General features: G+C 34.4%; 1 protein-coding gene across 1 annotated transcript; it reads right to left on the bottom strand.

Annotated features, from left to right (window-relative positions):
* Nucleotides 1–4,060: 4,060 nt before the first annotated feature.
* On the bottom strand, nt 4,061–16,718 carry LOC140148240 (uncharacterized). The gene is made up of 2 exons (XM_072170115.1): nt 15,824–16,718; nt 4,061–4,907 (listed from the first exon to the last, which is right to left on the bottom strand). The coding sequence occupies exons 1-2, from the start codon at nt 16,178–16,180 to the stop codon at nt 4,185–4,187; spliced, it is 1,080 nt and encodes a 359-aa protein (XP_072026216.1). The 5' UTR covers nt 16,181–16,718; the 3' UTR covers nt 4,061–4,184.
* Between the last annotated feature and the right edge of the window lie 245 nt (nt 16,719–16,963).

Genomic DNA, 16,963 nt, shown 5'->3' with positions numbered 1-16,963 from the left:
TGTGCTATCTGTTGAAGATAGCATTTGTGCTATCTGTTGAAGATAACATTTGTGCTATCTACTGAAGATAGCATTTGTGTTATCTACTGAAGATAAAATGTGTGCTGTCTACTGAAGATAGAATCAGTTTATCGACTGCACTCAGTGCTATCTACTGAAGATAGCACCAGTAATTTTAGGCAAGTAGGCCTAATAATTAAAAACACGTGCACGTATTTCCAGATGATGTTTCATTTATGCAATCTATTAACGATAGCCATGCATGTAGCCGTAATTCATTCGAATATTGGGCTATTCCATTTAAAATCCACACTACCCCTGTGGAAGATTTAGCTAAAGTCTTCCACAGAGGGAGTATGAATTTTGAATGTAATAAACAATTGGGTAACTTCAATCACTCAAGTTGTGGAAGATATAGGTAAAGCCATAATACACGGGGAATATGGGTTCCAAAATGATTAACCCTGACCAATTACATTTGAAAAACATACTCCCTCTGTATTATATATTTCCAAAATCTTCCACAGGGGCTTTGTGGATTTCAACTGGAATAGCCCGTTGGTCATGTTGATTAGTCGGTTTTGCTGCTATCTACTGAAGATAGCAGAGTCGTTCATTCAGATATAAGAGTGAGTCTTGTGTTTCTTGAGTTAGTCATATCCCAGCAAAAACCAGAATGTTTTAAATTGGTAAAAACATGTTTCAACACTTGGCAAAACATTGGGTTATATAAAGATCATGTAACGTTTTAAAACATGTTGTCTTTAAAACCGTTTCTCAAAAACGTTTTTATGTTAAAAATTGTTGATGTATAATTTTATAATATTGTTGCAAACAATTTTGTGTTTAATGCAAACTATTTTGCGCCATTATTTGAAAATGTTTTGAAAACGTTCGTAAACGTTTTATTACCTTCATCATGTCATATAACCCAACATTTAAACTTTCTGATGCCTTGTAAACACTCTAAATTTTGCAACGGATAATGTATTTGTGAACAAATAGTTGAACTGTTTGTTGCACTGTCTTGATGCGACGTATAATTTGAATAAACCTGTGTATATTACAGTGCATATTTGACAATATAAATCCATAGGTGTCAATTGTCTTTTGGAAAAGGGCTCGTAATTGATAAAAGTTATTTCTTGGCTATTTATATTGCACTAACACATAATTGTCCCGATAATACAAACGCATACTTTCGGGACAACTAAACTCAGCTCAAAAAGAAACTTATAATTTTTCACAAGGTCATATCTTGAAATCCTGTCCATCAAATTGAACCAAAATTACACACAGGTTTACTTCAATACTCTACTCTTAACACATGTCAGTAACCAAGCAGTTATCCAACTGACACAACAGCAAAATGCACTGACATGGAACAGCTTCCTGGACCACATTCACAGCCCAGCCCTGTTTCATGAAAAAAGTGTATGAAAAGCAGAAAGCAGCACCGGTTTATCATCTGTGCAAGGATCTTGTGTGCATTCTCACAGATATTTTGTGCTGTGTGTCAAATGTTGGGCTGTGAAAGTGGAGGAAGTCCAGGAAGCTGTCCCATGACAGTGCATTTTGCTGTTGTGTCAGTTGGACAACTGCTTGGTTACTGACATGTGTTTTGAGTAGAGTATTAAAGTAATCCTGTGTGTAATTTTGGTTCATTTTGATTGACAGTATTTTAAGATATGATTCACAAGTTGTAAAAAAATATAAGTTTCTTTTTGAGCTCAGTTTATGTGTTAGTGCACTAACACATAGTTATCCCGAAAATACATGGTGTAATTTGTATAAACATAGGTCTTCAAATACCTATGGTATAAAGAGCAAAGATTATTGTCTTCTAACAATTACGAGCCCTTTACCAAAAGACTAATTTTGACAAATATGACCATTTAATGGCAATTATACTATATAAAAACTGCATGTACACAGGTTTATTCAAAGCACGTAGCATCAAGACAGTGCAACTATTTTGTTCACATCTACATTGCAAAATTTAGAGTGCACTCGATGCACAAAATGTCACGATACGTTCTGTGTTTGCGTTGCTGGGATAGTGCCAAAATGTATTTGTTTTACGTTGTTAAACAAATTTTATTCAATTCAAGAAACATATTAAGAATCAAAAGACCATTGAACTGGAATTACTAGATAGGGCCTATAGTAACACTCGAGAATTTTGACACACAGAAAATATAAAACTTTCCAAAAACTGCCTTGCCTTATACCGCAGATTACCCATGAGATGTGTGCTATTTAGTTACTCACGAGAGGAAACAAGATAATAAATTAGTTGCTGCTTCGAACAAAATTTATCCATCCATATTATTGCTATCTACTGAAGATAGCACCAATTATTTAGTCAGGCAACCTACTTACGATTTGCTGTATGTATCAGCAAAGTATCTCAAATTACTGAATTAAATTGTGCTATCTTCTGAAGATAGCAGATATTTCCATTTGGTCAGGAATTAATTTTATAGTAAGCGAATTTAGCATTACAATTCGCAATGTATTTTTTGTGCTTTAATGTTTACTAAATTTAAAAAGTAAGCAGTATTGAAATTTCATAAATTAAATATGTTAATGATAACATTATTACAATAATAAACGAATCATGTTTAAATAGCTAAAGTAATTTGCCGAATAGGTCAGAGTTCAACTGTATCAAATGGTCCCACAATGCATTGCAAATTAATTTTGTAATGGGGATATCGTCTTTTCAATTTTACTTTAAAATGTGTTGTTTATTGAAAACAACAGCGTTATACCAATATACGATAAGGCAAAGTAAAAAATAAAACATGTTTCTCGTCCAGGTTTTGAAAAAATAGGAGGAAGAGGGCTTTTTATTTTTAATTGAAAAAATGCCCTAAATTGCCCTATTTAGACGTTTTTTATCCTTTTTATAGCGTAAAGATTAGAAGCTGAAAAACATGAAGAGGCTCTTTTTATTTTGTTGTTTTGAGATGTCAACCCATCTGGTCATCACAAAACACTTCACAAATGTTTCTAATACTATTGTAAAGACTTATAAGAAGAAGTTGCAACTTCTCTAGTATATTTACAAAAAGTTATGACAGAAAGATTGCAAAATAAAAATAAAAATGCAAAATCTTCAAAAAAGGAAGCGAGGGGGGACGAGAAACATGTTTTTTTATTTACTTGGCCTAATGTCGAGTAAGAAACATTCAACGTTGACTATATTAAGAGCACTAAAAAGACATTTGTATCAAATCAAATGATTGAAATTTATAATTGTGTATACTTTTTATTGAAGACAACAAGGGTCCTTTTAACCTATAGCCTATATGCATCTACATGTAAATTATAACAAATATGCACACAGATTATAGATGATAATACTTATTAATACTATAACTAAGTATCAAAGCTAATGTGTCAAATGTACACAATATTCTGTCAAACATGTACTTAACATAATTAACCATTTTTGTGAAACTGGTATTGCAAAATATCGTTGGCAAACATTTTTGCAAAATATTTTGTTAAACACTTAAATAACATCTACGTGGTTTTTTTTCAAAAAGAAAACGTTTTTTGAATGTTATTAAAACGTTTTATACCCTTTATCCCAATATTTAATTATTTTAATTATTTTGTGTTTGCGGTACTGGCTGGATACATGCATGTTGTGTACTTCTTACATATTATTTGTACTATATGATACCGTACTGTGCTATTTTATTAGAGTTGGACATGGATGAGTGTCTTTGTCTTATAGAATTACGTAAAGATTTGATATCTGTAATAAAAAATATACATAGAATTTTAAAGAAAATCATATTAATGGTTTTGTTTTTGATTGGGGTTAATTTTCAATCTTTAGAGATATCTAACGTGGATTCATGTAGGCTCTGACAGCAGCTTTGGTTTATAGGCTAAGCAGAAAATACTGTATCAAGATGATTGGTACCCATCAGTTTTCCTGTTTATCGACGACAAGCCTGCTGCTTCCAAATGCAGTGCTAAATCATAGTGAAATGGCCTCAAATTGTAGTTTATAACCGTTCACATTATTTTGTCTCTACAAATGTTGCATTTTGATATGGCAGTTTTGTCCATAATCACTGAAAACTGATGGGTACCAATCATTTTGATACAGCCTGTACATATTACATTTTTCTGATTTTTCTTTCCCACACATTATAGGGGCCTATCTAAAAGAACATTTCGTCTTCTGATGTCTGCCTATAATGCCACCTCACTTGACTACCGTAACTGCCAACACGTACACGTGAAATTTGACTGCTATCTACTGAAGATGCGTCAACAATGTTAGATGCTAAATTTGTCTCCTCCTGATCCTCCTCCTTCTCTTTCTTGCTTTCAGTTTTAGGCGTACTAGTTGCAGGTCCATAACCCATCTGTACAAGTGCTGTTGAAGAGGCTGGTCGTTGGAGACCTAAAGGTGTACATTTAGACAGGTTCTCGGATGATTTCTCTGTGCACGAAGTACTCATTGATCGTGGATGGTACTCAAACTCCTCAGCGAGAATGGAAGAGGTGTCTGGTCCGTGTACATGAGCCACTTCATCGAAATATTCCTTGAATTCAAGCCCGTTGCTATTATTATTCTGATTGAGCCTGTTTAAATTTGAACTAAAATCTCTCAACTCTTTGCTCAGATTCAGATTGGACATGGATCCCACGGTGTTGAGACTGCAGGACGACGTGGCGAGTAATCGTCTCTCGGAGACCCATCGTTTATGCAGTTGTTCTCGTGAGTCATATCGAGTGATGAGAGATTTTGAGTTTATAATGAGTGAGTCTCTGGAGTCGTATATTTCGTAATTTTCGTTGATCCATTTGAGTTCTTCGATTGAGTCGTTCACAGAGAGGAGTTGACGAGCTAGGTCGACGTCCAAATTGCGCAACTCGCTCTGTTAAAGATGAAAAACAAACAAAAAAGACAATATTTTTGGAAAGTTCATGATGCTATAAAAAGTAAGAAATGAGATAAAACGGTAACAAAATATATATAGAGAATTATGACAAAACTGATCAATCGCTCACTCAATAGCTATATCACTCACTCTGACTGACTCATTTGTTAACTGCACATGACTGACTAACTGACTGACTGACTGAATCACTCTTTCAGTTAATCAACCAATCAATTCAATCAAGCAACCTTCCAATCGAGCTTTTAATCGTTTAATTAACCAATCGATCAATCATGCAATCTTTCATGATAGGCCTATTGGGTGATACCTAGATAACCCACCAACCAATTCGCAATCTAAATAGGAAATATCAGTGTGTCCAATTAGCAATTATGCAAACAGATTTAGATTTAAATTCAATGACATCATCAAAATATAAATATGCGGATCCGGGATCGTGTTTTGTCTGTAAGGCCAAGTAAAAAAAGAAACAAGTTTCTCGTCCGGACTTTTTCAAAAAAGGAGGAGGCAGGGCTTTACTATTTACTATTTTTCAATTTTTTTGCTATTTTTTCCAAGATGTCCGCCATGCCAAATATGGCTGTTCAATGTATATTTAATCACCGATATTGTGCTATTTGAGTATACTGATGCAATGTATGACCAAACAAATGATTTGTATCATTTTTAGTCCACTTGCTAAGCATGCTTCAAAATTCAGAAACAGTGAAAATGTACATTTGTTCAGCTTGACAATAAAGTTTTCTAACGTGAAACGATAAGAAAACAAATTTGACCCCACGCGGAAGCAATTCCGGTTCATACCGATCGGGTCTGTGTGTTCCCGGCCGGGTGTTGCCATAGCAGCGTGACAGCATCGTGTGTTGACCAATGAGAGCTGCCCTCTCGTCTGCACTGGTCACTGTCGTGGTGTTTTGTCTTCATTACATTATTGGTTTCCAGAATGGATAGACAAAAAATTTTTATTTGGCGAGTGTCCACACCCGGTGTCCACAGTGATGGACTCAATTCCTTTCATCATTGGTTTCGTCAGTAAGCTTACCATAATTAGTTTATTTAAATGGAAAAAACCAGTCTAATGAAGGAAGCTACAATAAGGCATTTAATTTATGCCGTGGACATGCTTGCTGAAAAACGAATTTTTAAATCATCGGCGCAACGTCATCAGATTCAGAGCAAGCCAAGTTGCACACGGCAGAATTAATATCAAAAAATACGGCTGCCGTACCAAACAATTATGCAAACGAAAGCCATACAGCAGTTGAACAGGCGCCGACCTGATAAAATGAATTCCAACCAATTCCATTTCAACGAAAGCCTATGGAAGTTGGTGATGCATAATACATTGTGTGCATAATTCGTCCGATAAAGAATTTGTTTACAAACCAGACCAAAATGACGTCCATGGTTTCTAGATGTTGTTGTACGCCACAGCGAAATACCGGGTGAGATATTTGCTAATATCATTTCAAATATATCCAAGAAATATAAGTCACCATGCATTTAATTTCATCAATAAATTCATAATTGTGCCGGAATTTATGATTAAAAGCCATCAGAATTATTGATTCCTTTCAATTTCAAGAAGTCAATAGACATAAACATGTTGAATTGGTAAATATACCCATTGATAAAGTACTTCATTAATTATTCATGAGTTTGTGGGTTTTCCCGGAAGACAGAAAGGTGTTCTTTGCCATAGTTTCATTTAATGTTCAAAACTTTACAAAACATGCATACGAACATTTTAACAAAATAATAATATTATGGCACTATGTTATTGTTAACCCTAGCAAAATGATGTATTAGATTCAGTGAATTGCCCATAATTAAGAAGTTTATAATAAGTTTATGAATCATAATTTAGTTAAGATTATCTCCGCCAGTTGCGAATGCAAAAACTGATTTCATATATTATCTCATTGATAAAAATGGTCCAAATGTTTATTAAATTAGAGGAGCTTAAATAAAGCTCTCGCTTCAAAATATCAAACAATGTGGTTTTTATGAACAATATCACTGATATATAAAACAAAATTTTGAGTGGTAGTAAAATAATGGATTGAAATTATATTCTGGAAGGTCGAACGTTACCGCAACGTTTAGTAAGAAAGTGGAAATACGCTTGAAATTGGGACAGAAAATTATCAGGCCTGATAGCATTTTAAATATTCATTGGGTTAGACTACTGAAAAAATACAGTATTAACCAAGTTTTCTTATATGTTTTCTACTCATAATTTACATTCAATTTGCAATAAATAATTCCGCCCGGATGTAAATAACACGCAAAATCTTTAAACTGTCGACATCCAAATCGGGATCAAAACAGTAAAATATCAATGACGTATCGCTGGAGGAAAAATGTGTTTACTAGGTCACTACAGAGGTCAAAATTCTTGCCACGTCATGTCAATAACCGCGGGCGATTGGTCGGATGTCATGAGTGATGTACGAAATCATGAATATTGTCAAGGTTAAACAACAAATAAAGATAAACAAACAAGAGTGTTCATTGTCTTGCCGACGAACTCTGAGGGAAAGAAAATGTTTGAATGATGTTAATAAATAATATGCCTGCCGGTGGAATTTGCAGAACGGTATAAAAAACGAGCAGTCATGCACAGGTATCGTCCGGTGCGGCGAGGCTAGCTCATAATATCGGGGGTTAAAGTAATAATTAAAATTTATATGAGCTTCATCATCATCGATCTATCATCTTGTGAATTGTGATTGCGTTCATCAAATTCACGATCGAATTTTCTCAGTCATTGAGTTGTACTACCCTTTTACTAGAATGGTTATCGGAAATACTTTTAATAAATAGAGTTCTACCTCTTCCAAAAATTATAATAAAATAAAATAAAATAATTAAAATAATTAGGTTTGTTTTAGGTTGGGATCAGTAGAGTCATATCATTCATAGTTAGTTGCATACGCTGGAAGTAAGGGAGAATTGATGCGAGCGTCCATGCCTTTGGTTGGTGGTTGGCGTGAATAATTCACCTTTTACCAGCTGTTCCACTTGAATAATTTGATATTTGATATTTTATATTCAAAATTCCATGTGGCAAAAGCTCCAACATTTCAAAAGACACCTGACGTCATACGTCATTTTAATAAGAATGCTGTCCTAGCAAACTAGCAGAAGGTAGTTCATTTTAAATTAATATTGTCTAGCTAGATTAGATTGTGTTAGCTGATTCGCTAATGGTTAAAAAATATACTTTTATATTTTGGTGGAAACTTTTATATTTGGTTGATAATTGTATATTTTGGTTGATACTTTATAATTTGGTTACATAGAAAATTCGGGCGATGTGGGATTAGAGCAAAAAAAAAAAAAAAAAAAAAAAAAAAAAAAATTAAAAACTTGCAATATCCAAATTAATAGTTCATGAAATTGGTGAACAATAATGGACAAAAAAAATAAAACAACTCCCAACAACAAAATAAGGATACATCGAAAAAAGAAGTTTAACACAGTATCAGTGGTACTATGGGGCATGCAGCTGCTAGCGAAAAATAATTGTGGTCAGGCAATAGGTTAAATGCCAATATCATTAATAAGCAGACACCGAAATTCTCTGCCCAGTCATAGGTCGATGTATTTTGTGCAAGGTATGATGTGTCAATGTATGGTGTGCAAATCGTTTTGGGTTTTGAGAACTGGAGAATCTTTAAGGTTATTAATTATTTTAAACTGTTGTGATTTGGTAGTTTACAGCATCTTACGAATGGTAGTGAGCTTTGTCAAAAACTGCATTGCTCAATTCATAACGAGTGTGTAGAAGAATTAAAATATCACAGATATACTTTGATAGGTGTTGGGGTTCTTTAGTTACGTTGTAAAGAGGGCTGAAACAACAACACCTTTGTATAACGTACATAACTCATTAACAACAATAAATTAAGCAAGTTTGCAATGTATATGATTTGTAGAATGAACTTTTGCAAAACATCAAGGTGTTAATTTTCAATAACATATTGATCTAGATAATGAAAATCGAATTTTAGGTTGCTTCGACCAACAATACCTCGTCTACCCTTTAGGGCGTGCAATTACTATTAGGTCACACAAACACAAATTTTATAGCAATTGATGTTGAAATCTCGGGGTCAAGCATGTTAATTACAACTGTATATTCCATTCAATGGAGCAATATGCTTACATCACGTCAGTTACCATGGTTACAATGTTAAAAGAAGTAAAATTGGGTTCTCTGCTACCCCTTTAGCACCCCTTAGCAAGTGATGTTGTTGAAATTCCAGGGTCAAGCAGGTTAATTACAGGTTTTTATATGAGTTCAGTGCAATGAATGAAGTTGATTGGTAGAAATTATGAGGTAGGCCTACCAAGGGTCAAGGGTTCGAATCACAGGTCCGGCTCTTTGTGTCCTTGAGCAAGACACTTCACTCTACTTGCTCATCTACTCTAGGTTCCAGAGTACAAAATAAGTACAGCTTGTCTGTATGCAGTGCGACAATACTCATACATATGAGGGAGGCACTTATAAGGAAAAAGAAGAAGAACTTAAGAAATTACCATTAGGTATCTATTTGTAGTAGGTCTGAGTAGGTCACTAGGACATGGAATTCTGATTGTTAAAAACCCATGGGGTCCGACGGACATATAATTAATAATTATGAGGTTCCAGGTAATCTCTGAGAATGGCGTCCTTGGCAATTTTAAGCCTTATTTTGACATTGGAGTTGTTTGGTTGATGTTGAATTAAATTTATTGCCAATAGAAAATTGAGAAATGTAAACTGCAGGTGAAGTGGAAGTATCAGTTTAAGTGCTATCGTTATTATAATGATGAAACAACAATTATGGCGTTGTTGCGAATTGCAGATTCATCATTTAAAACCAACAACAACAAAATAATGTTCATCAAAATTTAATGCAAACAGTATTAGAGCGTTAAAAAGCTAACTAATATTAAATATATTTATATCATTAAACACTATAAAATCAATTTATAAACTCGGCAAGCTATGAAGTGAAATACAATATAATAATTACAGAATTAAGAGCACACTAGCACAGAATTACACGACAAGAAAATAAACATAACAAATAGCACAACATTTCTAACAATACAAATTTATAAGAGTGAAATAAGGTTAGCAACAACTTTAAACTGTTGCGATTTGGTAGTGTACAGCATTTTGCGAATGGTAATGAGCTTTGGCAAAAATTGCATTGGTTGCTCATTTCATAGCGAGCTCGTTGAAGAATCTATATTCACAGATATATATTTTGTAGGTCTGTGGTTCTTGAGTTATATGTTAAAAAGGGCTGAAACAACACTTTTGTAAACGTAGATAATCCATTTAGCAGCAATAAATTAAGGAAATTTTCAAAAATTGTAGAATGAACCTTTGCAAAAGATCAAAGTGTTATTTTCTATAATATATTGATTTTGATAATGGAAATCGTTTAATCGTTTGTACAGACAGCAAAAGTACCTTTCACACTCCAGGTGTGCTAATTAAGAACTATATACTTGCCCTACTGTTTCCTTTTCTTTTTGTTCTACTTGTTACAGAAAAGATGAGCATGTGGGTAATATGGGTGCGACAGAGTATCTCGTGGAATTGTTTACTGAGCAGCCGATATGTGAGTCAGAGGTTGAGGACAAGACTAAATGAAGTGTAGTCACGATGTTGGGCCACCCTGACCACAATTAGCATATACATGAACAATGAAATTCGTCAGAGTTAAGACAGCCCAAATATTGGGAAATTACCATATCCATAAAACGAGTGGTATAACTTTTAATGAGAATAGATAAGTGACAAGACATTTGTTTGACCATATTCTACAAAGTAAACTGAATGAAGTGTTTATGCAGATGGAGTTTATATTTTGCAAAATTCACACAAAGGCCTGGTCAACTGAGCAGAACTTTATAAAGATAAATGCCTGGTCAAATGGTGAAATGGACAGACCTGTGATGAAAATTAGTCAGAGTTGAGTTTGCTTTTCTTCAGAAGCATGATTGTTTCATATGCATTATTAAAAAGTATTTCAAATTATGCGACGCTTTGGTCAGCTATGTCTTATGTTACGTAGCGGGATGGAAGGAACCAGCACCAGGTTGGCATGGGATAGCTAGACAGGGGTCAAGTACTATGTCCTCAGTTTTCTTGTTCATCAAAATCTAAAAATTTAAATGTGTTCAAGTTTTATGTTGAGGTTGCGCAGCCGGCTAGTTATCACGTTGATTCTGCATTCCCCCTTTGACATCCTACATGTTTATGTACAAATGTTCACAATTCTCAGAATTTCGCTTCAATAACCAGCGAAAGTCAATACATTACCCTTCAGGTGCACTGAGAAGCATGCCAAAAACGTATTAATCAGCATTCAGCTCTGATTTATGGGGGGGGGGGGAGGGAGGGGGGGGGGTTTGGCAAGTTTCTCAGTCATTCCATTCCTAATAAACTTGTGTGGAGATGTTTGTTTTCTTTTATCTTGCATCTTCCACTTATATGCACCTGTATATCTATATTTCATATTAATATCAGTTAATACTGTATGCACTAATTATATAATGAAAAACTGATAGAGTGGAAAGTTTCGGCCATTATAAAAATCCCTTTGTCGGGTTATTTGTGGGCTCCACGTTCCTCAGTAATGCTTACTGTAGAATAGAAATTGGGTTGAGCTGCTTTGCTCTTATTCTGGAGTTCCCCTTTGAATTTGCGATTGGGATTCATGATTCCTCAGTTGGTTTACTGTCGAACAAAATTGGGTTGAGTATTTTTACTTTTATCTTGGAATCCCATCCTTTTGATTTTTCCCTTTTTGAACTTGCTTGATTTGGGATTCATGATTCCTCAGTTGGTTTACTGTCGTACAGAAATTGGGTTGAGTATTTTTACTTTTATCTTGGAATCCCATCCTTTCTGATTTCATTCCAGGGTTGTGTACAAACCCTTTGCTTGTAATGATATAATGGCTGAAATCTTTGTTTATGAAAATAAAATTATGGTCTATCCTGATGGCCAATAAGTATTACCAAAATTTGCTGTTGCCTTGTGTGTCATTGTCTCCGTCTGGGGTTAATAAAGTTTTCTAACGTGAAACGATAAGAAAACAAATTTGACCCCACGCGGAAGCAATTCCGGTTCATACCGATCGGGTCTGTGTGTTCCCGGCCGGGTGTTGCCATAGCAGCGTGACAGCATCGTGTGTTGACCAATGAGAGCTGCCCTCTCGTCTGCACTGGTCACTGTCGTGGTGTTTTGTCTTCATTACATTATTGGTTTCCAGAATGGATAGACAAAAAATTTTTATTCCCACCCACCTCTCCCAATTTTAGGGGAGCCTATGCGTTTGTCAAATATGTTAATGCAAGCACATAACGTTATTTCAAGCAATTCATAAGTTGTTTGGTACTGCTTTCCTTACATAATTAAGGAAAACAATTTAAATAGTTGCACGATTATAAAGCATGCTTTAGGCATGCTATTGGAGCACAAATAATTATATGGGTAAAGAAAATTTTTTATGGGATTTGGATTCTTCAGTCGGGTATTCACTGTAGAACAGAAATTGGGTTGAGTAATTTTACTTTTATCTTGGAATTCCATGAGGATTTGTATTAATTTTCCCCTGGATTGCTTTGGGATTCAGATTCCTCAGTAGTGTTACTGTAGAACAGAAATTGGGTTGAGCATTTTGCTTTCATCTTGGAATCTCAAATATCTTTGTTGATATAAAATAGCAAATAAATGATAAGCTCCCGACATGAGCGGTCAAAATTCATTATAATGCTAAATTTTATATATAATAGCAGCATAAAATTTAACTGCAGCTTATTGCATTATTACAACATCTGTTATCAAAAAAATTCTAACATAGAAAGGAGTCCTCACAGAAGACAGACTTATCGATCAAGAGTTAAACATGTCATGTTTAATTACATATAATACTTAGAGGACAAGCTATAAACATGTATTATACAAGGAGATGTTTGTTTTCTTTTATCTTGCATCTTCCACTTATATGCACCTGTATATCTATATTTCATATTAATATCAGTTAATACTGTATGCACTAATTATATAATGAAAAACTGATAGAGTGGAAAGTTTCGGCCATTATAAAAATCCCTTTGTCGGGTTATTTGTGGGCTCCACGTTCCTCAGTAATGCTTACTGTAGAATAGAAATTGGGTTGAGCTGCTTTGCTCTTATTCTGGAGTTCCCTTTGAATTTGCGATTGGGATTCATGATTCCTCAGTTGGTTTACTGTCGAACAAAATTGGGTTGAGTATTTTTACTTTTATCTTGGAATCCCATCCTTTTGATTTTTCCCTTTTTGAACTTGCTTGATTTGGGATTCATGATTCCTCAGTTGGTTTACTGTCGTACAGAAATTGGGTTGAGTATTTCTACTTTTATCTTGGAATCCCATCCTTTCTGATTTCATTCCAGGGTTGTGTACAAACCCTTTGCTTGTAATGATATAATGGCTGAAATCTTTGTTTATGAAAATAAAATTATGGTCTATCCTGATGGCCAATAAGTATTACCAAAATTTGCTGTTGCCTTGTGTGTCATTGTCTCCGTCTGGGGTTAATAGGTATATTCGATATACCCAATTTCCTGGTTATTCGGTTTGAAATCAATACCGATACTGAACATTGTTTTAAAAATTTTTAAATTTAAAAAAAAAATTTTTTCCTACCCTTACACAAACTCACCCCCATCCCCAAATATACACCCACCCAATCCCAACTAACCTTTAACCTAATCCAAAACCCTTGCCCTTACCCCCAAAAGGGAATTAGGGGAGAAATTGTTTTCACCTGAAAATCGGACCTATATTTAATGTTTTAAAATGCATGAATGTATTAACGTTTTAATTACTTTATTTTGCCTCATTTCATCGAAATTGTTATTTTCATCGCTAACAAAATAAAAGAGAAACCTTTCACATAATTTTGGAAATTTAAATTTTTTTCTAAAATTCTAAAAATAGCAAAAAAATACATTCGAGTGCAAAAGCTTTTTTCTTCTGGGTAAGAATTTTTTTCTTACATGCAACAGCTTTTTTATTGCACGTTAGAAATTTGATAAATAGGTCATCATATACAAAATGCATGCATGGGCATATTTATCACATTTCTAACCTGCAAGAGAAAAGCTGTTGCACGTAAGAAAAAAATTCTTACCCAGAAGAAAAAAGCTTTTGCACTTGAATGTATTTTTTGGGTATTTTTAGAATTTTAGAATTTTTTTTTTAATTTCCAAAATTATGTGAAAGGTTTCTCCTTCCTATAATTAGCCATAAAAATTGCCATTTTGATGAGATGAGGCTAAAATAAAGTAATTGAAACTTTATTACCGGTAATATATTCATGCATTTAAGTTTAAAAGGGGGTGAAATCAATTTTAGGCCTACCCCTAATTCCCTTTTGGGGTTGGAGCAAGGGTGTTTGGCTAGTTGGGGTTGGGTGGGTTTGTATACATGTAGTAAGGTTTGGGGGTGGGTTAGAGTTGGGAAGGGTAGGAATAACTTTAAAAAAAAATTTAAAAAAAAAAAAAAAAAAAAAAAAAAAAATCTATTTTTTTTTTTTTAATAATTTTTTTTTTGAATAGCAAATAGTAAAAAAAAGGAGGCGGCGGCCAAAAAGGAGGCGGGCGGGGACGAGAAACTTGTATTTTATTTTACTTGGCCTAAAAGAAAAATAAATTATCTTTTTTATTTGATCTCTTTATCACCGGAATAAGAGATTAAGTAATTGTGATGCATTTGATAAGAGTGCAGAAATATAACGTTTCTGTTATTTATATTGTCACAGCCATGATTGTTGGACTGAACTTTGTACATTGTGTTATCAATATCACGATTGCCGATGAGACATCTTGATACACTTCTATAGCAAGCCAAATGTGCAATTAATCGATAAACCTGGTTTTTAGATTGAAAAACCAGATTTATCGGCGATAACCCCGGTTTTCTCGATCGGGAAACAAAGTTTTGTGATTGAAAACCTCCCTGAATTTGTCGCTGATATAAAACTTGTTTTTTTTCGATTAAAAACACGGGTTTCTCGATTTATTGCACATTTGGCTTACTATACACATAATGGTACTGGTATATCAAATTAAAATATTCATGCAATTTTGAGTATATGCTAAAAGCTTATTTCTCAAGTGCACTCGAAAATGAAAACGTAAAAAGTGAATACTCCCAATGACTAATCAAATCTCAAGCATACACACTAAAATATAAGCTTTTGGCAATTATTTGTTTATTCCGAAATGAACCATCTATAGGCCTAAATGATCCGAATCTGATCGAGCGGAATGGAGCTGGGAAATGGGAAAATGTAATTTTATTTATATTGGACACATCCATAATTATACATGTACCTTATATAATGTAGATATTACAGATTTTGAAACTTTGATAAAAAAGTATCGATTTCCAGATTAAAAAAATTTAATATAAAAGTTTAAACTCTAATATAATAAAATTAATATTAAATCTGTTCATCTGTATGCTTACGGTAGGCCCTACTATTTTTAACAATTACGTTATCACGTCTTACCATCAAGACCGTAGCTATCAAAAATAGTAAGTCCAGATGAACAGATTTAAAAATTCATTTTATTGGGCTACAGGCCTATTTCAATTGGAATTGGACCGATTCAACCTGAATCAGAGTGAGGGTGAGTTCCAAATGGAGCTGCTACGTGTTAATTCCATTTGAAATTCGTACTCCCCCTATGGAATATATTTCCTAAATCTTCCACAGGGGGAGTGTGAATTTTAAATGGAATTACCCATTACGTTTGTACCTGGGAGTAGATTGAGAACATTCACAAATAAATATCTAAACTCTAATAATTATATTTGCAACAAAATACTAACCATAGAGTCCCTGAGAGTTTGTAGACTCCTCTCAAAAGCAGAAAATTGATTCTTCCAACACTTGCTTCCTTCCTCTACTCCCAACCTGCCTTTACTACGACCTCCTTCTTCTCCATTCATGGCTTCATCACTTGCATACAGATTTCTTTCAAGTAATCCATCATTATCTGATTTTGTAGCAGATTTTCGTTCTTCACACAGGCCTTCATCTACAGTTGACATACGTGGACTTGCAAATGGAGACGTTGTAGGGCTTGGATCATTACGAAGAGGATTCCGCAGACATGTCGGCATGGTGCCGACTTTGCCTTCCACTTCGACCACCAGTTGCTCCAAGTATTCTTCATATTCATCCATGGCTATGGCTGATTTAACAGTTCAAGTTCAAGATATAGCGGAGCTGGAGACTAACAAAATTTGTACAAGCACAACTGTTGAAGTTAACCTATTATTTATAGTCATCAGTTCCTGACAGAAGATCCATGCTGACCGATGCCGAAGAACTATGCAAAACTAACGGCGCCATGAACTATACTTTTAAAAGTTCTTTAAGTCGCTCGTAAGTGAAGAAACCGTTATGGTAAAGTTTACAAATTAAAATTTGCCATCACCGTTTAGTGTTACCATTTCCCAAATGCTGCAGCACAGTGCATGACGCTTGTGCCTACATCCACTAGTTACTGTTGTTCAGGTTCAAGCGAAAATGACCAGACGTTATAACTATATTATCATTTATCAAAAAGCTCGTATCTGCGTTCTTATCATTTAAACGTGTTGCTGTGTCGGTACCTCGACAATAGTAATACCCTATAACTTCGGAAATGCAAATAAAGAAATCCAGCATCTAGGCCTATGTATGATTACAATCCAAGAATACTATTGTGTTTTCTCACGACCCTTAAGGCGGGCTATATAAGTTCTCCAACAAGTTCAGTTAAGTTCAAATAAATGCTTCATTTATTAGAGTTCCATATTGGATAACCATATGTTAAGTCACTTTCTTATCGCCTGCACTTTCGAGACGGGTATATCAAATTATCGAAACTGTATCTTCACATGACATGTGTGTCCAGTCGGAAATACTTCATAATAATAAATGCAGCTATTTAACATGTTCAATTCAAGAGTGTCTCTGTTATG

The sequence above is a fragment of the Amphiura filiformis genome, chromosome 1 (genome assembly GCF_039555335.1).
Source record: "Amphiura filiformis chromosome 1, Afil_fr2py, whole genome shotgun sequence".
Classification (NCBI taxonomy): Eukaryota; Metazoa; Echinodermata; class Ophiuroidea; order Amphilepidida; family Amphiuridae; genus Amphiura; species Amphiura filiformis.
This window is presented reverse-complemented; position numbering and strand designations above follow the sequence as displayed.